Source organism: Pogoniulus pusillus, chromosome 6, assembly GCF_015220805.1.
Source record: "Pogoniulus pusillus isolate bPogPus1 chromosome 6, bPogPus1.pri, whole genome shotgun sequence".
Classification (NCBI taxonomy): domain Eukaryota; kingdom Metazoa; phylum Chordata; class Aves; order Piciformes; family Lybiidae; genus Pogoniulus; species Pogoniulus pusillus.
In genome coordinates, this window is record NC_087269.1 from 41,521,970 (window position 1) to 41,544,073 (window position 22,104).

General features: G+C 52.2%; 1 protein-coding gene across 3 annotated transcripts in view; it reads right to left on the reverse strand.

The window, feature by feature from the left end:
• The window catches only part of STK32C (serine/threonine kinase 32C), a 77,733-nt gene that overhangs the window by 14,528 nt on the left and 41,101 nt on the right, over nucleotides 1–22,104 (reverse strand). The window contains exon 2 of one of the 3 annotated variants that reach the window (XM_064145369.1): nucleotides 18,389–18,444. The exons of 1 other annotated variant lie outside the window; for it this stretch is intronic. In XM_064145369.1, the coding sequence (XP_064001439.1) occupies nucleotides 18,389–18,444 (56 nt within the window). Of the gene's footprint in view, nucleotides 1–10,134; nucleotides 10,174–18,388; nucleotides 18,445–22,104 lie in introns of those variants that run through there. One more of the 3 variants, XM_064145371.1, reaches the window with a different exon arrangement.

The following is a 22,104-nucleotide window of genomic DNA, read 5'->3' on the forward strand; positions in this document are numbered from 1 at the left end:
CCAACAGCTCCAACCTCCAGCAGATTGATTTTAAGCTGCTGCCCACAAAAGAGTGCCCTGAAAGGTCCAAACAATCCCACTGGTTCTAGGAGAGAGGGACAGCCATGAAGCAGCCATGAAGGCCAGCAATCTCCTGGGGGGCATGAAGAAGAGTGTGGACAGCAGATTGAAGGAGATTCTCCTGCACCTCTACTCTGCCCTAGTGAGTCCTGGGTCCAGTTCTCAGATCCCTAGTTCAAGAGGGACAGGAACCACTGGAGAGACTCCAGAGGAGGCTTCACAGATACTGAGGGGCCTGGAGCATCTCCGTGAGGAGGAAAGGAGCATCTCTGTGAGGAGACCTGAGGATGTTGAGCTTAAAGAAGAGCAGCCTCAGAGGGGGTCTGATCAATGCTCAGCAAGAGGTAAGGGATCTATGGGGGGCAAGAGGATGGGGCCAAACTCTTGTCAGTGATGCCCAGTGACAGGACAAGGGGCAACACTGGTACAAACTGGAACCCAGGAGGATCCATCTGAACAAGAGGAGAAAGTTGTTTGTTGTGAGGCTGCTGGAGCCCTGGAGCAGGCTGCCCAGAGAGGCTGTGGAGTCTCCTTCTGAAACCCAGCTGGGCACTGTGATCCTGGGCAAGCTGCTGTAGGTGCCCCTGCATGGGGGTTGGACTGGACGATCCCCAGAGGTCCCTTCCAACCCTACCATGCTGCGATGCTGTGCTTCAGCCCCACCAAGGCAGGGCAGCCTGTGACCCACAGCCCTGTCCACCCAGGCTGGCACATCCCCTCCAGTGCCCGTGGGAGTGCAGAGCTCCTGGGTGCAGCTGCCAGGGCCTGCTCAGAACACAGAAATAATGAGGTAACCCCCCTGCTTTGTGCAGACTTAACGATACTAACGAGCTTCCTCCTGCCATGCAGAGCACCAGCAGGATCCACCCCCTGCCTCAGACAGCCTCAACTGGTTGTGCATTGAATGAACCAGGCAAAAATAATTTCATACTTAATTCTTTGAGCAGAAAAAGACCAAAAAATGCCTCTTTAAATCATGGTCCCTGCTCTGTAAACCCTCTAAAAGCAAGCCCTTCAACTGCCAGCCACCCAGGCAGGGAGCACCACTGCTTCCCAAGTCACTTTATGCCACATTATGGTTCAAAGCTCATTAATCTCTACACTTGTATCATTACTTTGGGTTGTGGCTTGCTCTGTCTCACCAGGCACTGCATTTGCTGCTGGTGGTGCTTGAGTCGTGCTGCTCTGCAGGGGAAATGGAAACCTCAGGTGATAAATAGGGAACTGCTGACAGCTCCTGGTGCTCTGCAGCCAGCATGGCCTGCCCTGTGCAGGAAAGTTGTGTCCCCAAGCTTTCCTGGGGACCAGGGTCAGGACCTGGACCATGGCTGTCCTCTTCTGACTGTACAAGAACACCCAGGTGGGCATGGGTGGAATACGGAATGCACAGGCTACACTGGGTTGGAAGGGACCCTCAAACCTCATCTTGTCCAACCCTTCTGCAGTCAGCAAGGACACCTCCAACTACAGCAGGCTGCCCAGGGCCACATCAAGCCTAATCTTGAATGTCTCCAGAGGTGGGGCCTCAACTATGTCCCTGGGCAGCCTGCTCCAGTATTTCACCACTCTCATTGTGCAGAACTTCCTCCTAATGTCCAAGTCAAATCTCCCCTGCTCCAGTTTCACACCACTGCCCCCATCATAGAATCATAGAATCAACCAGGTTGGAAGATACCTCCAAGATCATCCACTCCAACCTAGCACCCAGCCCTAGCCACTCAACCAGACCATGGCACTAAGTGCCTCATCCAGGCTTTGCTTCAACACCTCCAGGGATGGTGACTCCACCACCTCCCTGGGCAGCCCATTCCAATGCCAATCACTCTCTCTGCCAACAACTTCCTCCTAACATCCAGCCTAGACCTCCCCTGGCACAGCTTGAGACTGTGTCCCCTTGTTCTCTTGCTGGTTGCCTGGCAGAAGAGACCAACCCCACCTGGCTACAACCTCCCTTCACGTAGTTGTAGACAGCAATGAGGTCCCCCCTGAGCCTCCTCTTCTCCAGGCTGCACACCCCCAGCTCCCTCAGCCTCTCCTCATAGGGTTTGTGTTCCAGGCCCCTCACCAGCTGTGTTGCCCTTCTCTGGACACATCCTAGCACCACAGGCCCTTCTAAACAATCCCTCCCCAGCCTTCCTGCAGGTCCACTGCAGGTGTTGAAATGCCACTCTAAGGTCTCCCCAGAGCCTTCTCCTCTCCAGGCTGAACAGTCCCAACTCTCTCAGCCTGTCCTCAGAGATCCCATTCGCAGTGCTGATGCCAGCTCCAGAATCCTCAGCATGGCAGAGACATGGACCTGTTGGACTGGGTGCCAGAGGAGGTCACAGTAATGACAGGAGGGCTGCAAGCCCTCTGCTGCGAGGCCAGGCTGACTGAGTTGGGGTTGTTCAGAATGGAGAAAAGAAGGCTTCAAGATACCTTCTGGGAGCCCTGCAGTGCTGTAAATGTCTGCTTGCATGCTGATCCAGGCCTCATCCAACCTGGCCTTGAATGCCTCCAGGGAAGGGGCATCCATGCCCTCCCTGGGCAACCTGTTCCAGTGCCTCACCAACCTCACTGTAAAGAATTTCCTCCTCATCTCCAGCCTAACTCTCCCCTCTTTCATCTCAAAGCCATTGCCTCTTGTCCTATCCCTACAAGCCCTTGTCAAAAGCCTCTGCCCAGCTCTTCTGCAGTCCCCTTCAGTACTGGAAGGCTGCTAGAAGGTCTTTGGCTTCTTACTGAGCTGTTTCTTACAAGAGTCCTTTCAATTTTCCATCCAGCCATGTTCTGTGCTGGCAAGGGAGTGGAGAGCTGGGATGTGGCTGGTTTGGTGTCCAGTGTGCTCAGGCATTGTGGCCTTTCTGGAAGCTTTTCTTGTTCCTCTAGGATGAGCTTTCCCCAATCACCTAAATTTTTGCTGCTGTGCAGGACTTTGAGTCCAACTTGCTCTCTCCTGGCCAGGCTTTGCCTTTTTTCCTTTAGAAATCCAATAACCTTTTTTCTTGCTGACACTGAAGGAAGCCAGGAGCAGAACCCCATGCAGAAGAGAGGTCATCTCATCATTTAATAGCCTGTCCTGACTTTTCTCCCATTAATTACCCAGAGGCAGCACTATTTGTCTGATCCCAGACAAAAGCAAGTGGTTGGCATTCTGGGCAGGCTCTGTGGAGCTGATAGATGCTGGATATTGTCCCATCTGGGCTGCACCAAGATGAGTTTTGCCTTCTGCAAATGCAGATCTCATCTGAAATTGAGGCACCACCACCCTGTCCTTTGCAGTAAGCCACTCTCACATCTAATGCACATCCCTACAGCCAGGTTCAACAGTCACAGCACGATGGCAGGGACCTCTGGAGATCATCCTGTCCAACCCCCTGCCTGCTAAAGCAGAGGCACCCACTGCAGCTTGCCCAGGATCACAATGGGCAGATGGGTTTGGAACCTCTCCAGAGAAGGAGGCTCCACAACCTCCCTGGGCACCTTGCTTCAGGGCTCCAGCAGCCTCACAACAAACAAGTTTGTCCATCCAACTTGCACCAGGGGAGGTTTAGGTTGGCCTTTAGAAGAAACTTCTTCACTGAAAGGGTTCTCAAAGCCTGGCACAGGCTGCCCATGGAAGTGACTGAATCCTCAGCCCCTGGAGGTGTTTTGAAGAGGCAGAGATGTGGTGCTGAGGCACATGGTTTAGCCTCAGTCTTGGCAGAGTTAGAGAATAGTTGGGCTCTGTGATCTGAAAGGTCTCTTCCAACCCAAACCATGCCAGGACTCTATGAACAGAGATGTTAAAGCAGGTGAGGGAGGGTTTAATGTGAATCCTGTCTGAGCAGCTAGAGGGAAACCACTCCCAAAGCCTCAGAGGGAGTTGGGGAGGACTCTGCCAACAAACACCACAAAGGGCACCAATGACTTGGCCTGGCCATGGCATCATGGTGGCACAGGACACAGTGTTCATCACCTCCTCATTTGGAAACCATCTCTGTATCCCTTTGTATTCTGATGGCTCCAACAGCAATTGAAGCACAATCTCTGCCTGCTAATTAGCAGCTGCTAACACTCCTAATTAAAAAGATAATATTAGCTTGGCCACCAATTACAGCTAAAACCAATCAGTTCTTGTTTGTAGGCACAGTCAAGGCAGCAGAGCTGGAAGCTGCCCCCAAGGTGTATCTTTTGCAGAGCTGGAATCAGGATCTCAGGGATTTACCTGGCACATGAACCATCAGGATGGAAGGGACACTCAAAGGTCCAACCCCACTACAGTCAGCAGGGATACCTCCAACTAGAGCAGGCTGCCTAGAGCCCCATCATGTTTGATCTTGAATGCCCCCATGGACAGGGCCTCAACCACATCCCTGGCAATCTGCTCCACTGTCTCACCACTCCCATTGTGCAGAACCTCCTCCTCATGTCCAACCTTAATCCACCTTGCTCCAGCTTCAAACCGTTGCCTGTGGTTGCCACTGCCTTGAAGGTGCTCCCCCTCTGTGGTTGCTGACCCAGAACTTGACTCAAAGGGTGCAAAAAGTGGGGGGAGTTTAAGGCAGATGGTACTACAGAACCCTGTGCAGCCCCTCACTGTCTTCAGGGCTGCTCAGGGAATCAAAGCATCACCTTGGTTGGAAGAGTCCTGCATCAACTCCAACCATTAACCTAGCACTACCAGGTCACCACTAAACCATGGCCCTCAACACCACATCTATAGAGCTTTGAAACCTCTCCAGGGATGGGCACTCCTCCACTGCCCTGGGCAGCCTGGGCCAGGCTGTGCCAAGATCTCTCCAGGAAGGTTGTGCCACCATGGCTGGTGGCAAAGACCTGGGAGTGGGTGTGAAGCTACACACAAGCTCTCCATGACATGTCCTCCCCAGGGACACGTTAGACTCAGCGTCAGGTCCTGAACAAAACCACACTTTGAAACAATGCAGGTCCTGCCCTGCTCCATGAGGCAGCTTGTTGGAGCAGAGCTTTGCTCTGGGAACAGTTTGACAGCAGTGTCTCTGGCACTGCTCCTCCCAACTATTATCTCCAGCACACAAAGGCCCCTTCATAAGAATAGGGACATCTGCAGCGCTGGTCCCAGCGCCAAGCAGCACAGCCATCTTCTGAGTGATGCCACCTTGATGACCACAAACACCAGGGTGGCTGCTGGCCATGCTGACAGCACTCCTCCACTTCTCCAGGAACCTCCCTACCTTTGGATGCTCACCTGTGTTACTGTGATTCTCCAAAGGACAGCCTACTCCAGGTGTAATGTTGACATCCCTGCTCCTACCTGCTTCCAAAATGGCCCAGGGGACATGCCAGTGCTCACAGACTGGGGACACAAGGTGCAAGCAGGTGCCTGCTGCTGCTACTCTGCTGTTCACTGCAAGTAACCCCACATCTTGAGAAGTTCTCCCTGTGAATGTCGTAGAATCACAAAATTGTTTGGGTTGCAAAAGTCCTCTAAGATTATCAAGTCCATCTGTCAGCCCAACACCACCATGGCCATTAAAACATGTCCCTAAGCCTAACACCATGAGCAACAAGGTCTAGTGCAAGGTCCTGCAGCTGGGTTGGAGCAAACCCTGGCATCAACATGGGCTGAGAGATGAAGGGCTGAAGAGCATCCCTGAAGAGAAGTACTTTGGGGTGCTGGTGAGTGCAAAGTTGTATATGAGCTGGCACTGTGCTCTCACAGCCCAGACCCAGCCATGCCCTGTGCTGGTCCTCAGCAGCATTGGCAGCAGGAGGAGGGAGAGGATTCTGCCCCTCTGCTCTGCTAAGACCCCACCTGCAGTACTGGGACCAGCTCTGGAGTCCTCAGCTCAGCAGAGACATGGACTTGTTGGAACAGGGCCAGAGGAGGCCACAGCAATGATGGGAGGGCTGGAAGCCCTCTGCTGTGAGGCCAGGCTGAGAGAGCTGGGGTTCAGCCTGGAGAAGAGAAGGCTCCAGGGAAAACTTCTGAGGGCCTCACAGTGCTTAAAAGAGATGAGAAAATCACTGGGGACAGACTTCTGAGCTGGACCTGCTGTGACAGGACAAGGGGAGATGGTTTGATCTCAGAGGGAGATTCAGACTGGAGAGGAGAAAGAAATGTTTGGCACTGAGGGTGCCTGAGCCAGGCTGCCCAGACAGGTGGGAGATGCCCCATCCCTAGAACCATTGCAGATCAAGTACGTCTGGGGCTGTGAGCAACCTGCTGCAGTTGCAGATGGCCCTGCTGACTGCAGGAGGTTGGAGTGGAGGAGTTTTAGAGTCCTTCCCCCCCAAGCCAGGCTGTGATTCTGCACTCTTTGGGCTCCTGATGGGCACAGCACCAACCCTGCAGGGCGAATCTCTCGCCTTCGTGGCGGCACTTGGGCATGGGTACCAAGCCTCATGACACACTGGCACTGTAGCAGCTTTTCAGCAGTGAATGGTTCCAACCTGTTGGGACCTCTTTGGAGCTTCATCTCTAAGGAAAACAAAAAGCATTTCAATAACATCTACCCTCCAGATGCAGAGGTCAGAACCAGAACCTCTCTACCCAGGTAAAAAGCAAATAAGAAGGTGTAAAGTGCATAAGATTCATAGAATGGTTTGAGCTGGAAGGGACCTTAAAGATCATTCAGTTCAAGACCCCTGTCATAGGCAGGGACACCTTAGACTAGACCAGGTTGCTCAAAGCCTCATCCAGTCTGGCCTTGAACACCTCCAAGAAGAGGGCACCCACAGCCTCCCTGAGCAGTCCATTGGTTGCAGTAAGTTATCTTTGCTCCAGCAGAACCAGGACAGCTGCCACCCCCAGGAGCCATGCTCACCTCAAGGTTACAGCTCAAGAGATGTGCCCTCACACCTTCAAGAGCTGGTGCTGATTTCTGTTCCAAACACCTTGCCACCTCTCACTCCTTGAGGTGCTTTTCACAGAGCACTGAGACCTTCCCTCTTCCATGCTGAAAAGCTGTCTTGAGGCACAGCTGACGAGGGGCTGCTTTGACACTACACCACCAGTCATCAAAGTCCCTTTCATCCAGAACCTCTCCTTGCTGCAGCCTCCCTGCAGCTGATAAAACTTTTAGCCATCATCACAGGCCTGATGGTGTTTCCAGGTCATGTCAGCACTGCCATGAAAAAAATCTCTTCTCAGTTGCTTACACCAGAGACAAAAACCTCTTCTGACCCAATCCAAAACATGCTGTTAAAGATCGCACCTCGCTGTGCCACACACCGACCACTTCGGCTCTTGAGAGTAGGTTCAAAGAGCCACAGAACCATTCTGGATGGAAAAGACTTCCAAGATCATCAAGTATAGCATTATTCAACTCTGCCAAGGCTGGGGCTAAGTCATAGAATCACAGAATCAACCAGGTTGGAAGAGATCTCCAAGATCATCCAGTCCAACCTAGCACCCAGCCCTAGCCACTCAACCAGACCATGGCACTAAGTGCCTCATCCAGGCTTTGCTTGAACACCTCCAGGGATGGTGACTCCACCACCTCCCTGGGCATCCCATTCCAATGCCAATCACTCTCTCTGACAAGAACTTCCTCCTAACATCCAGCCTAGACCTCTCCCAGCACAACTTGAGACTGTCCCCCCTTGTTCTGTTGCTGGTTGCTCTGCCTCTCTGAAACATCTCCAGGGATGGGGGTTCAAACACCTCCCTGGGCAGCTCTGAGAACTCTCTCAGTCAAGAAGTTTTTGCTAATCTCCAACCTAAACCTCCCCTTGGGCAACTTGAGGCCATTTTCTCTCCTCCTAGCACTTGTTCCTTGGGAGAAGAAACCAACCCCCTCTTGGCTCTAGCCTCCTTTCAGGGAGTTGTAGAGAACCAGAAGGTCTCCCCTCAGCATCTGTTTCTCCAGACTAAACATCCCCAGTTCCCTCAGCTGCTCCTCACCAGCTCTGTTCTCCAGACCTTTCAACAGGTTTTGTTGCCCTTCTCTGGACGCACAGCTGCCTCTCAATGTCCTTCTTGGAGTGAGGGGCCCAAAACTGAGCCCAGCAATCAAATATGGCCTCACCAGTGCAGAGTACAGGATGAAAATGGCTCCCCAGCCTGTGCTTATTTCATACAGACCTACAGACCTCCTTGAAGCTCAGCTGACACTTATGGACTGCTAGCAGCTACAAACATGGCCCAGGAAAGTAAAACACATCCCACAGGTACAGCTGGGAGTGTGCTCAAAACACATCCCAAACTAGGCCTGCACTTGGACAGAAGGAACCTCAATTCTGCCTTGCTGGTGACACAAATGGCACAGGACCAGCCCACTGAAACCATCTTAGGAGAAGCTCTCCTGATCAGCTCCTGCATGCTGCAGAAATGGAGCAAACTCTTCTAGGTGGTGTCTAATCATGGAGTACTTCTGATGACTGGAGCACCTCTGTGAGGAGGAAAGGCTGAGAGCCCTGGGGCTGTGAGCCTGAGAGGGGATCTGATCAATGCTCAGCAAGAGCTAAAGGACCTGTGAGAGCAAGAGGATGTGGCCAGGCTCTGCTCAGTGGTGCCCAGTGACAGGACAAGAGCAAAGAATGGCTGCAAACTTCAACCCAGGAGGAGAAACTTGTTTGGTGTGATGATGCTGGATCCCTACAGCAGGCTGCCCAGAGAAGTTGTGAAGTCTTCTTCTCTGGAGAGATTCCAACCCTGCCCATCATGATCTTGGGCAAGATGCTGTGAGTGCCCCTGCTTTAGCAGAGGGGTTGGACTGGATGATCTCCAGAAGTCTCTTCTGACCCCCCCCATGCTGGTCTGTGAATATCTCCCAGCTGTTCCACAAGAATTCCCGAGAGGAGGATGCAGAAGGCTGCCTCCATGCTCTGAGTCCTTGGATTTAAAGCAGGGACTGGTGGTTCAGATGAATGGCTTCCTGCTCATGTCACACTGGGTAAGCAACATCTCATCAGACACAAAGCAGATACTCCTCTAATTGAGTTTTGGGTATGGCTGATTGTTTGACTTGCAGCTCCAAAACCCTTCCAGGCTCCTGTGCCTCGTGAGAGTCATTCATCCAAATAAAAGAGGGAAAACAAAAGAAGTGACAGCACAGAAACCTAAAGACCAAAAAAAGGGGCCATTTTCTTCTGCTTGTCCTTGATCTCCACCCTCGCCCTCTTGCACACCAGCTACCAGGTTCCATCATCTGACAGACCTGACCGTCAGGCAGGTGTCTCAGAAGCTGTCTTTACTACATTTTACAACCCAAAATGCAGGCATTTGGGACCATCCTTTGGTTGCAGCCTTGGGCACGTGGCTGCAACGTGGCATGGCCTGGGTCTGCTGACCTTAAGGATGCAAAGCAGCAGAGCTTCACTGGGGACGTTCCCAAGTGGACAGGAGCTGTGGTTCTAGCCCCCAAGTGGGGGACAAGCAGGGAGCTGCAGGAAGGCTGGTAGGCAGCTCCAGTGCTGTGCAGCTTTAGCCATGTGCTCACCTCTCTGCTGGGCTTTGCTGCCTTTGGTGTCATTAAAAGAATGATGAACAACCTGCTGAAATCCCTGAAGACACCACGACCTGACTTCTACCTGCCTACTGGATGGATCCAAAGCTGGGTTCACCTTTTATTCCAGCAGCACTCCATGGGTTTCCATTAGGTTCTGGATCCCTGCACGTGGAATTGTAGACACACAGACTCATTTTGGTTGAAAGAGACCACTAAGATCATCAAGTCCAACTCTGAAACTAACACCACAGCCATTAAACTATGTCCCCAGGTGCCATGTGCACATGTCTCTTGAACACCTCCAGGGATGGCGACTCCACCACCTCCCTGGGCAGCCTGTTCCAGTGCCTGACCACTCTTGCAGGGAAGAAACTGTTCCACATGTCCAAACTATATCTCCCCTGGTGGCAACTTGAGGCTGCTCCCTCTTGCTCTACCCCTTGTTCTGAGGGAGGAGAGACCAAACCCCCCCCCACCTCACTGCAACTTCCTTTCAGGGAGTTGTAGAGAGCAATGAGGTCTCCCCTCAGCCTGCTCTTCTCTAGTCTAAACAACTCCAGTTCCCTCAGGTAGTCCTCATAAGTCTTATTCTTTGGACCCTTCACCAGCTTTGCTGCCCTTCTGAAGGGCAGATCCTCCCAGATCTTCTCTGGATATCCCCATACAATGCCTGACCACTTACACAAAATGTGGACAGTGCATCCTCCTGCTACTGACATCCACGCAGAGCTGAGTCTTGGTTCTGAAGCCATCCTCCTTCAGGGCCATGCTTGCACTCTGTGATGTTTTGGATGCAGGTCAAAGAGGAGACAAAGTTTTGTTTTGTTGTTTTTTAAGTTCTGGATTGGATAAAACTTGGGAGCAGGGAGAAATCTCATTATTCCCATGAAGAATGGAGGGCTTTATTTAATCTCTGATGGTAAATGGATGCTGAAGCTCTTCCTGACTCCAAGGCAAGAACAGTCGCGGTGCTATTTCCACAGCCTCATCACTCATCTTGAAACGGTGCTGCTGGGCAATGGCATCAAGAGCAGCACGGCCCAATGTCTGTGCTGCTGCTACAACGTGACTGCCAGGCCCCAGAGGGTCCATCCTGGGCAGAAGTACATCAACAGAGGTAGAACTTTCCAGCTAAGGAGGAAGGTGCAAAAGGTTCCAGAGGAATTAAAGCCACTTGAAGTCAAATGCTCCATTTCCCAATGGCAGAAGCTTGATTCACTGCACTGATGAAGTTCTACAGAGAAGGATGGGGTTGTTTGGCCTGCAGAAGAGGAGGCTCAGGGAGGACCTCATTGCTGTCTACAACTACCTGATTGGAGATTATAGCCAGGTGGGGGTTGGTCTCTTCTGCCAGACAACCAGCAACAGAACAAGGGGACACAGTCTCAAGTTGTGCCGAGGGAGGTCTAGGCTGGATGTTAGGAGGAAGTTGTTGTCAGAGAGAGTGATTGGCATTGGAATGGGCTGCCCAGGGAGGTGGTGGAGTCACTGTCCCTGGAGGTGTTCAAGAAAAGCCATGGTCTAGTTGACCTCCAAGCTCACCCAGTCCAACCTAGCACCCAGCCCTAGCCAGTCAACCAGACCATAGCACTAAGTGCCTCATCCAGGCTTTGCTTCAACACCTCCAGGGATGGTGACTCCACCACCTCCCTGGGCAGCCCATTCCAATGCCAATCACTCTCTCTGCCAACAACTTAATAGAATCACGAAGTTCTTCTCCAACACAAATGATTCTGTGATTCTATGACTCTGTGTTGGTGCTTCCTCCCTTTGGGGTCAGTGATCCACAAAAGTAAGGCAGTGGCTCATGTCTATCATAAGCACTGCACATCTCTACCAACCTACCGTGGCTTTCAAAGTAGATCTCAGTTCCACAGGGCAGGATAACACAGGTTGACTTCTCAGAGTCAATTCTGCAACTGTAAAGTAGCATCTCTTAATGCATCACTTCTCAGTGACCACTTGGATGTGGTCACTAGCATGGGACAGGGACCATGGCTCAAGGTGCACAGGAGCATAGGAAAAAGTGCTGAGAGGCTGATGCAGAGAGTGATCAAACTCTGAAGACATAGATAGAAATGAGGTGGCAATGGTACCTGGAGGTCTCTGCAGCCTCAGCTGCTGGTGTGACATTTGGGTTAGCCTGAGAAATGGTTCAGAACACCATATGCATGAAATGCAGCACTGAGCACCACACAGACAGTCCCAATCCAGTGAGGCAAAACAGGTATTCCATAGGTGTTCCTGGAGTCCCACTTGACACCATAGAATCACAAAGTGGTTTGGGTTGAAAGAGACACTAAAAAGCATCTAGTTCCAACCCCCTGCCATAGGCAGGACACCTTTGACTAGAGCAGGTTACTCAAGGCCCCATCCAACCTGGCCTTGGACACCTCCAGGGAGGGAGCATCCACAACCTCCCAGGGCAACCTGTTTCAGTGTCTCACCACTCTCACTGTAATCTATTACAGAATGGCCTGGAGAACATCTGCTGTATCATGCTGATATCCTCATAGTTTCATGAGCAGAGGACGTTGTCCCTGATCATTTATGACACTAAGTGGTTTGTAATTGGATTGTCCCACCATAAGCACTACCAGAACATCCAGAACTCATAAGCTGCAGCTTCTAAAGACCTGTAGATGATGCTGATGTCCAGCAAAGCTTGGACGTTATCGTTGCCAAGCCCTGCATCATCCCAAGCCCTTGGTTCAATTAAGCAGCTTGTGAGGGAGTGCTGGATGATGGCTTGTCAGAACACAAACCAGATCCAAAGGCTGGGCAGAGTGAAGCCACTGAGGAACATGTGGTTACCGGCAGCAAAGATTGGCTTTTTGCCCTTTAAAAACAGTTGTTTTAATGTCACCACTGTGAGACCAGCAGTCTGGTCGGCCACAGAGGCCAGGTAGACACCATGGCCACCAAAGCCAAGGTGCAGCACTTGAGTAGCTGACAGCTGAGCACAGCAGAAGGGGCCTTTCTCTAAGGGCAGCACTAGCAGAACGATCATCAGATTGCAGTTCTCAGTCCAAGGAACAGGAGCTCCTTGTCCTCAAGGATGGAGGACAGGTTATGAAATCCAGTGAAGGGGAGCCAGTGAGGAAGACGACCAGCCTGGATGGGTGAGGGACTTCTGAAGGGATTGAGGGGGAAAAAAAGAGGCCCTATCACCTTTGGAAAGAGGGGGAGGGAACTCAGGAAAAACCTAAGCATGTTGCCAGGTTGTGTAGGGGAAAAGTTAGAGAGGCAAAAGCCCAGGAAGAATTTAGACTGACCACTGCTGAGAAGGACAACAAGAAATGCCTTTATAAATGTATTCACAACAAAAGGAGGGGCAAGAGAAACTTTCACCGCCAGCCGCCCGCACCGCAGCCGCCCGCACCGCCAGCCGCCCGCACCACCCGCACCGCCTGCCGCCCGCACCGCCTGCCGCCCGCACCGCCTGCCGCCTGCACCGCCTGCCGCCCGCACCACCTGCCGCCCGCACCACCAGCACCGCAGCCGCCCGCACCGCCTGCCGCCCGCACTGCCTGCCGCCCTCACCGCCAGCACCGCAGCTGCCCACACCGCCAGCCGCCCGCACCGCCTGCCGCCCGCACCGCCTGCCACCCGCACCGCCTGCCACCCGCACCGCCTGCCACCCGCACCGCCAGCCGCCCGCACTGCCTGCCACCTGCACCGCCAGCACCGCAGCCGCCCGCACCGCCAGCCACCCACACCGCCAGCCACCCACACCGCCTGCCGCCCGGGGTCTATCGATCGCTGCAGGGAGGCTTTGCCAGCCCCCAGGCTCCTCCCGCAGCTCCCTTTGCACAGCTCCTCTGGTGCCTATGGCTGCTGGACAAGCGGTGAAGGAGCCGCAGCAGCTGACAGGCTCACAGAAGGCAGCGAGTTGGAAGGGGCCCTCAAAAGCACTTCCACTCTCTGCTCCCTTATGCCGCTTTCCTGTCCGCAGCCTCCCGGCTGCTGGCGTGAACCAGTCCCACCTCCCATCCCACCTCCCGTCCCACACCAGTGTGACTCATCCCCAAGGAATGACGGGGGCTGAAAGAAGCCCCAGGCAGCTCCTAATGCAAATGTCAGAAGGCCCTGGATAAGCAACAATAACCAAAGCTGGCAGCTCTTGCTAGATACCACTCTCTTCTGAAGGCTGATGCTTCAGGAACCCTAAAGATGTCCCCAGCAGGGCTGCACAGTATCACAAGCCTCCTTCCAGAAGTTATCCACTCCACCACTTGAGATCTCCACAACAATTTCTGCTCTGTAATGCCACTATTGCTGGCTCCCCACCCTGAGGTCTGGCCAGTGAGGCTGTGCTGGGCCACCGCATCACTTCAGCTCTTTGCCCTTCTCTCTGCCTTGGCTTTTACTGGTGACACACCAACGGCTCAGCAACAGCCAAGAAAGGAAAACAGCACTACCTTCTCGCCAGGAGGCTGCATCAGAGGCAGGATCATCATCCTTGTGCACCCACTTCTGCTCACTCCCAGGAGATGGATCTGGGCTCTCGGTGCCCCAGGACTCATGGACTCCCCTCAGCTGACCGTCCCCTCTCAGCTAACCACACTGCCCTTGCGAAAACCAAACACACTGAGCAACGTGGTCTAGTGGAAGGTCTGCCTGCCCATATCAAGGGGCTTAGAACTAGATGATTTTCAAGGTCCCTCCAACCCAAACCATTCTGTGAGTCTATGAATACTGTCACCTCCTAAAGTTCCTCCTGGTAACTCCTCAAAGTCAGGGCTGAGGCCATCACTAGCATGTGGATGAGTGATGGGGCCAACCTCCACCAGGGACATGTCTGGAGACCCTGCCTGCAGCTCTGCCAAACCCTCAAGTCAGCTGCAGAACAACAAAGAGAAACACGAGAGCAAAAGCTGCCTGTGGTGTTCCCCTATCAAAGGATTCTCTTTCCAACTTTTCTGTGGGGGGAAAAAAATCCAACATTTATAAAGCTGAGGGGAAAAAAAAGAGGAAGGATGAAGCTTGTGTGGGTATCAAAGAGGGATGCAGCTGAGAATAGGCTCTGAGGGAATTTTATTTACGGTATATCTCCTGCGTGGGCAGCTCTGACCTTTAGAAGATGGATTAAAGCTTCTCTAGTCCCAGCTTCAGGCTGTGTGTGAAGAATTAAAGCAACAAAGCCACCAAGTTAAAGGATTTCTGCAAAGCAAGCCACGTTCCAAGCCAGCTACCTCTTTACAACCAGCTGAGTTCCCCTGAATTGTTGCAGATCCCATTAAAACTTCACAAATGACTCAAAAGAAAAGAAAAGAAGGAAAATGACAGCAGCACTTCCCAACCCCCACTATGGGCTACCTGCCTAGGTTCCACCTGCCCTGGTTTAATCCCCCTTTCCAAGAGCAGACAAAGACATAGAATCATGGCACTGTTTGGTTGGAAAAGTTCAACCATTCTCTATCTCTACCAATGTTGGGGCTAAACTGTGTCCCTCAGCACCACATCTCTGCCTCTTTAAAACACCTCCAGGAGTGGGGATTCAACCACCTTCTTGGGCAGCCTGGGCCAGGCTGTGAGAACCCTTTCAGTCAAAAAAAATTCTTCTAACCTCCAACCTAAACCCCCTCCCTGGTGCAACTTGAGGCCATTTCCTCTGGGCCTTCCAACATAAATCCCTGCTGAAGGACTTCAGACAGGTTTTTACATCTCCACAGTAGGAGAGTGGACATGATGCATCCCCACAAGCTTGTCCAGCTCTTCACCCCTTGGAAAAAGTGGTGACAGATGACTCAAGGGAGAATGAAGAGAGAAGAGCAGGTAGGAGGAGGAATATAAGGATAATGCTCTCTCAGCTGCCTCCTGGTTCAGATGATCAGCAGAGGTCACCTCCTAAGAGGGGAGATCATAGAACCAACCAGGTTGGAAGAGACCTCCAAGATCATCCAGTCCAACCTAGCACCCAGCCCTGTCCAATCAACCAGACCATGGCACTAAGTCAGGATATCTGCAGTGCAGCCAACATCTTCTGAGATTTTCATGTTCCTGCCCTGAGAAGGAACTGCTCCTCACACCAGTACAGGTTAGGGGTGACCTGCTGGGAAGCAGCTCTACAGAGAAGGACCTGGACAACAAGTTCCCATTGCACCAGCAATGCGTCCTCATGGACAAGAACATCAATGGCTTCCTGAGGGTATCAAGAAGAGTGTGGCCAGGAGGTCAGGGGATATTCTCCTCCCCCTCTACTTTGCCCTACTGAGGCCACATCTGGAGTCCTGGATCAAGTTTGGGGCTCCCCAGTTCAAGACAGACAAGGAACTACTGGAAAGAGTCCAACTGCCCCACAGGTTGCTCCTTCTGGGTTCCACCACTACAGGAACTCATATCATCCCAGATTCCACAGGTCACTCAGTGAACACTGAGGGTCCATTGGAGATGGACAAGCTGCTGGGTCCTAAACCCCTTGCTAAGGTGTGCAGGAAGAGCTGAAATCAACCAAAGTCACTGAAGTACTCATAATGTTCAGCCAAGTTTCCAGGGTGGTGGTTGCACAGCGTCTGTACAACGCGAGTTGTAGATGACTTTGCAGATGTCAAAAGCTTTTCTCAGCATCCCAAGGAAATGCAGCATATTGACAAAATGATCCCCAAAGTTGGCAGATGAATCATCTCAGCCTTTTGTTGAAGTCTATCTCCAGTTCTGACGCCTGATAGACTGCTGCGTGCCAGACTTAACCTTCCTTTCACATCCACGGAGGAGGAAGCCCGGAGGAGCAGCTCTCCTCAAAGCCAAAAGGGCCCTGCCCTGGGGCCAGAATATTTAATTCTCCTTTTTTGAGTTCTGAGCTAAATGAATTTCCAGCAGCACGTGGTGGTGCTCAGCAGAATCGAACCTCTTATCTTTGGGCAGTTCACATTCAGAAGCAGGAGTCTTCTCATGTGAGCTCAAGAACACATCAGCTGCTGGTTTCTAGTAAGATTTTGAGTTGGATTTGGGTCTCTGGTGATAATCAGAAGTCACAAGGCTCTGAGAGTTCCTGTTCTCCTGAAAGAAGGTTGGAGTGAGGCCAGTGTTGGCTTTTTCTCCCAAGTGACTAATGACAGGACAAGAGGAAACAGCCTCAAGCTGCACCAGGGGAGGTTCAGGTTAGGTATTGGAGAGAATTTCTTTCCTGCAAGAGTGATGAGGCAATGGAACAGGTTGTCCAGGGAGGTGGTGGAGTCACCACCCCTGGAGATGTTAAAAAATATGTAAATGTGGCACTCTGGGACATGGTTTAGTGGTCATGGAGATGCTGGGTAGAAGGTTGGGGGGGCACAACTACTGCTGGGGCACAGTATCACAGCGTCATAGAACATCAGGTTGGAAGGGGCACCTCAAGTGAACCTTTCCTGGCTAAAGCCCAGCACCCTGTCCAACTTAATCTGGCCAGTGTGGAGGGGGAATGAAGTGTAAAATGCAGGTGACCCTGTCTCATTCTCTAGAGACTTCCAAGACCTGTCTGGATGCACTGCTGTGTGGCCTGCCCAGTGATCCTGCTTTGGCAGGGGCTTTGGACTTGACCTCCTTTTGACCTCTATTCTGTAACCCTGTGACCCAGTGACTAGAGCAGAGCAGCAAGGCAGCGAGGTCACCTGCAGCACAGATCAGTGGTGGGACATGCCCTGGCAAAAGCAGCAAATAGTTATCTACACAGGGATGGAGTGAGAGCCAGTGACAAGGGAATGCAAAAGGAATAAACCCAGGAAATCAAGCAGCAACTGACTTCCAGAGCTCTCCAACTCTTTGATCATCACCTCCCATGTTCTCCCACACGCTTGGCAAAGAACACTGGATAAAAATAAACAACAAAAGCTTTCAGCAAAACTCATTTCTGAGTGGGAAAACAAGCCAGGGCTTCAGAGAATCCTCCTGGCCATGCCCTGCAGTGCAGACACCCAGAGCATGCAGCACCCTTCACCGATTCACAGATCCCATCAGGTGGGAAGGGGCCCTCACAGGGTGTTGTGTCCAGTCAGCAGGGACACTTCCAACCAGAGCAGGCTGCACAGGGCCACATCAAGTTTGATCTTGAAGGTCACCAGGGATGAAGTCTCAACCACATCCCTGGACAACCTCTTGCAGTGTTTCACCACTCTCACTGTCAAGGGCTTCCTCCTAATGTCCAACCCGAATCTGCTGTGCTCCAGTTTCAAACCACTGCCCCTCACCCTACCACTGCAAGTCCTTTTAAACAGTCCCTCCAAAGCCTTCCTGTAGGTCTCCTTCAGATATTGTAATGCTGCTCTCTGGAGCCTCCTCTTCTCCAGGCTGCACACCCCCAGTTCTCTCAGCCTGTCCTTAAGGGAGAAGTGCTCCAGCCCTCTGTGCCCTCCCCTGGACCCACTCCAGCAGATTCATGTCCCTCTTGTGCTGCAGGCCCCAGAGCTGCACACAACACTCCAGGCAAGATTTCATCACAGCAGAATAGCAGAATCAGCTCTCTACACATGCTGGCCATGCTTCTTTTGATGCAACCCAGGATGCTATTTGCCTGCTGGGCTGCAAGTGCCCACTGCTGGCTTGTGTCCAGCTTCTCATCCCCCAGGCCTTTTCTGCAGGGCTGTTCTCAGTCTCATCATTCCCCAGCCTGTACTGACTCGAGGGCTGCCCAGATCTAGGTGCAGACTTTGCACTTGGCCTTATTGAACCTCCTGAAGTTCTGATTCACTGTCCTCAGGAAGGAGCAAACAGAGTAAAGATCTGCCATGAGCTGGTCCCAGTTTTGCTGCCAGTTTCACACGCGCCTGTTCCACCAGGACACCAAGAATTCGAGCGATGCCAAATGGTCTTTTCCTGAGCATATTTTTCCTGCCTTTACCTAGCAGCCATCATCTGACAACAAAACCCAGCCAATTCCAGCACTGTGATGGTTCCAACAAACCACGAGGAGCTAGCAGCAGGCACCCCACGAAGCACAGGAGCAAAGTCAAGCCTACCTTGCCAAAGCTGCCCTTCCCGATCGCCCGCAGAATCTGGAAGTGGTCAAAGTTCACTACAAGGTAAAGAAAAAAGGATTTTAGTTTGTAAGTGCTTTACTGCAGACCTTTCAAAAGGAGACAAGGAGACAACTGAAGAGCCTTGGCCAAGCTTTTATCAAAAGCCACCACCTCTTGGAGAAGACACAGGACAGCAGCTGGGTTTCTCTCAGCTGCAAACCAAACCAGTTCTACTGAACGCTTGCTGTGACCTGACTGAACATCAGCCTCGTCTGCTTCTACTCACTGTTGAGTGAGAGAACTCCTAGTGTCCTGCAGCTGCAGAGCCCCTCAGAGACACTGACAAATGCTATCCCAGCATCCCAGCATGGTGGGAGCTGGAAGAGACCTTTGGAGATCATCCAGTCCAACCCCCATGCTAAAGCAGAGGCACACACAGCAGCCTGATCAGGATCACAGTGTCCAGGTGGGTTTGCACACTCTTCAGAGAAGGAGACACCACAACCTCTCTGGGCAGCCTGTTCCAGGGGTCCAGCACCCTCACAACAAACAAGTTTCTCCTCCTGTTAAGGTAGAACCTCCTAGGCTCCAGTTTGTGCCTGTTGCCCCTTGTCCTGTCACTGGGCACCACTGACAAGAGTCTGGCCCCAGCCTCTTGCTCTCACAGGTCCTTGAGTTCTTACTGAGCATTGAGAAGATCTCTTCTCAGGCTGCTCTTCTGCAGGCTCTCAGCCTTTCCTCCTCATGGAGATGCTCCAGGGCCCTCAGCATCTTTGTAGCCTTCCCTGGACTCTCTCCAGTAGTTCCCAGTTCCCTGTCTCTCTTGAACTGGGGAGCCCAGAACTGGACCCAGGACTCCAGATAAAGTAAAAGACAAAGTAGAGGGGGAGGAGAACCTCCCTTGACTTGCTGGCTACAGTCAACATAAAAGGCCAGTGTGAAGAACCCAGCATGACTCCCATGATACAAAACGCCTCTCTCTACCTTGCTTCCTTCCTGTCCTCATCAGTTCCATGGCTGCAGAGAAAGCCCATAGTGCACACAGTTTGCAGTCAGCCCTGGCTGCTCTATGAGCATGTGCATCAGTTTTCAGCTGGCTCTGACATGGTCAGGCAGTTGACTCAGGCAATGACTACAGGTCCCTTCAAACTGAAAATTTATCCCATTCCAAGCCCAGTGTGACCTCAAAGTGGCTGGACATCTGCAAGAGAAGCTCAGTGCTGGGCTGGGCTACCCCCTGCTCAGCTCCAGCTGTCAGCTCTGGACAATTCTAGCCTGAGATCCTGCCCATGAAAGGGGACTTCAATATCTCCTCCCCAGCATGATGGGCGAAGACAAGTGCTGAGCACAGGCTGGGGCATGCAACGTGAATCATAGAATCATAGAATCAACCAGGTTGGAAGAGACCTCCAAGATCATGCAGGAGATGGTCAGAGGAGAGCACTGAAGCAGTGTTGGCTGACAGTGGGGAGCAAAACCATACAGGAAGAGTGGGAGCAAAGAATTCACCATAAATATTCTGAGTCCCACTCCCAGATCTCAAATAACTGCACATCTGCCATCTCTGAGGATGAATCAAAAGCCCACACATGCCCCTGGAGTTCCTATCACCCTTCTGTTTTGTTAGGCTGGTGTCCAATATATTGTTATTGTCACTCTTGGGGGGGAGGGGACATTTGCTGCAGGAGAACTGGGCAAACTTTGCCAAATGAAACTGAAAACAGAGTCTGGGCCAGCTACAGCCACATATCTCCCCACACTCCCAGTCCATTCCATAAGCAATGCTGAAGGGCAGATGCACCATCTACACCTCCAGGACTACCTGGGGCTCAGAATCCAACTCCTAAGCACTGCTTTATTTCTGCACATTGTGAATCCCATTCCATGGCCAGGTAGTTTCCATCTGGGGGGTCAGGTCCTCTGACAGATCAAATCAGCAGCCTAAATAACCTGACCTAGTTAAAGAGCACAGAAAGGTAGGGGTTAGAAGAGACCTCTGGAGATCAGTGAGTCCAATTCCCTGCCAGAGTAGGATCACCTAAAGCAGGTGACACAGGAATGCATCCAGGTGTGATGACAGAACATGATGAGATGAGATGATGCTGTGATCAAACAGCTTCAGCTCTGCTCTACTTTAGACTCAGTGCAAGAGTTGGATTCTTAGGGAGGTTTTATTCCAACTAACTGCAAGTGAAGCTTTCTGTGATGGTTCTGCCCCAGAAAGCCTGGAGCTGTTCTTCATAGGAGCAGGTGAACTTGTGTCCATGCTGCAGTACAGCTGCTTATGCTCTGCTGCTCCTCGAGCTTTTCTCTGCCCCTGTAGAACAGACCCAGAGGAAGCCACAAAGAGGGCTGGAAGCCCTCTGCTGTAAGAGAAGGCTGAAAGGGTCTGATCAGCAGAGACACTGTGAGCTCTAGGGGAGCAGCTGGGCTCGATGATCTATCTCAGAGGTCTCCTCCAACCTCAACAGCTCTATGAGCCCAGTTGCAGGTGTCCCTGCTGGCTGCAGGGCGCCAGGACTAGAGGACCTTTGCAGGTCCCTTCCAGCCCAGCCCAGTCTGTATCTGTAAGGCTGCTGTGTGCCCTTCTCTGGACACATTCCAGCACCTCAACATCCTTCTTGAATTGAGGAGCCCAGAACTGGACACAGCACTCAAGATGTGGCCTGAGCAGTGCTGAGTACAGGGGCAGAATAACCTCCCTTGTCCTACTGGCCACACTGAAGGCTGGAATAGGCCTGTAGGAAGAGGTGTTCAAAAATCATGTGGACATGGTGCTCGGGGACATGGTTTGATGGCTGTGGTGGGGTTGGGCTGCAAGTTGGACTCAACAATCTTAGAGGTCTCTTCTAACTGAAACAATTCCATGATTCTCTAGGATGCTTATACTGAAACCCACACCGTTAGCACAGGCAGTGCTGAAGCACTTGGAGCAGCAGATCCAACCCTTTTTTCACCTGCAGGCAAACTTCTGTCCCTAAGCCAAGCTGCAGGAGAGGACACCCAGCTGGAGTGAGCACCTTCAAAGCCTGTCCCTTCCCTGGCAATCCAAGCCCCTGCAAGTGCTCGTGCGCTGCGAGCGCTCCGGGAGGGCAGCCTGTGACAGCTCTTTCTTCTCATGTTTGGAGTCGTGTGGGAAAAGGCAGTGCCTGGGAGGAAACAAACCCCAAAGTGTCATTCCCACATCTCCATGGCTACAGCTGATCTCGAGAGCCTGCTCCAGGCAGCAGGCAGGAAGCAAATCTAGACAGGAATATTTACCAGCCCCTTGGACCAGGCAAAGGTGTCCCCTCGAAGAAATGCAATGGTTCTGCAGGTTAGAAGGGCAGGAGGTGTCTGATGACCAGGCACTGGCTGCTTGGCTCAGTTTCATGATGTTCTTCAGGAATTAGTCAGCAGCCCCATCAGAGAAACACAACCCCCAGCATGTGAGGAGCCAACCATAGTAGCAGTGTGCTGCTTTCTGCACACAACATGCTGGGTTGCTAAAAAAGGCATCAGATCACTACAGAATCTGTGATTGTCCCTAAAATAGCAGCCCTGAACCCGCTGCAACATCTCCCAGTGCTCCAGAGACTCCACTCTCTGGGAGCTGACAGGAGAATCATAGAACTATGGAGTTGTTTGGGCTGGAAAAGGCCTCTAAGGGCATTGAGTTCAACCTAACATCACCATGGCCACTACACCACTTGCCCTAGTGCCATGACCACACGTTT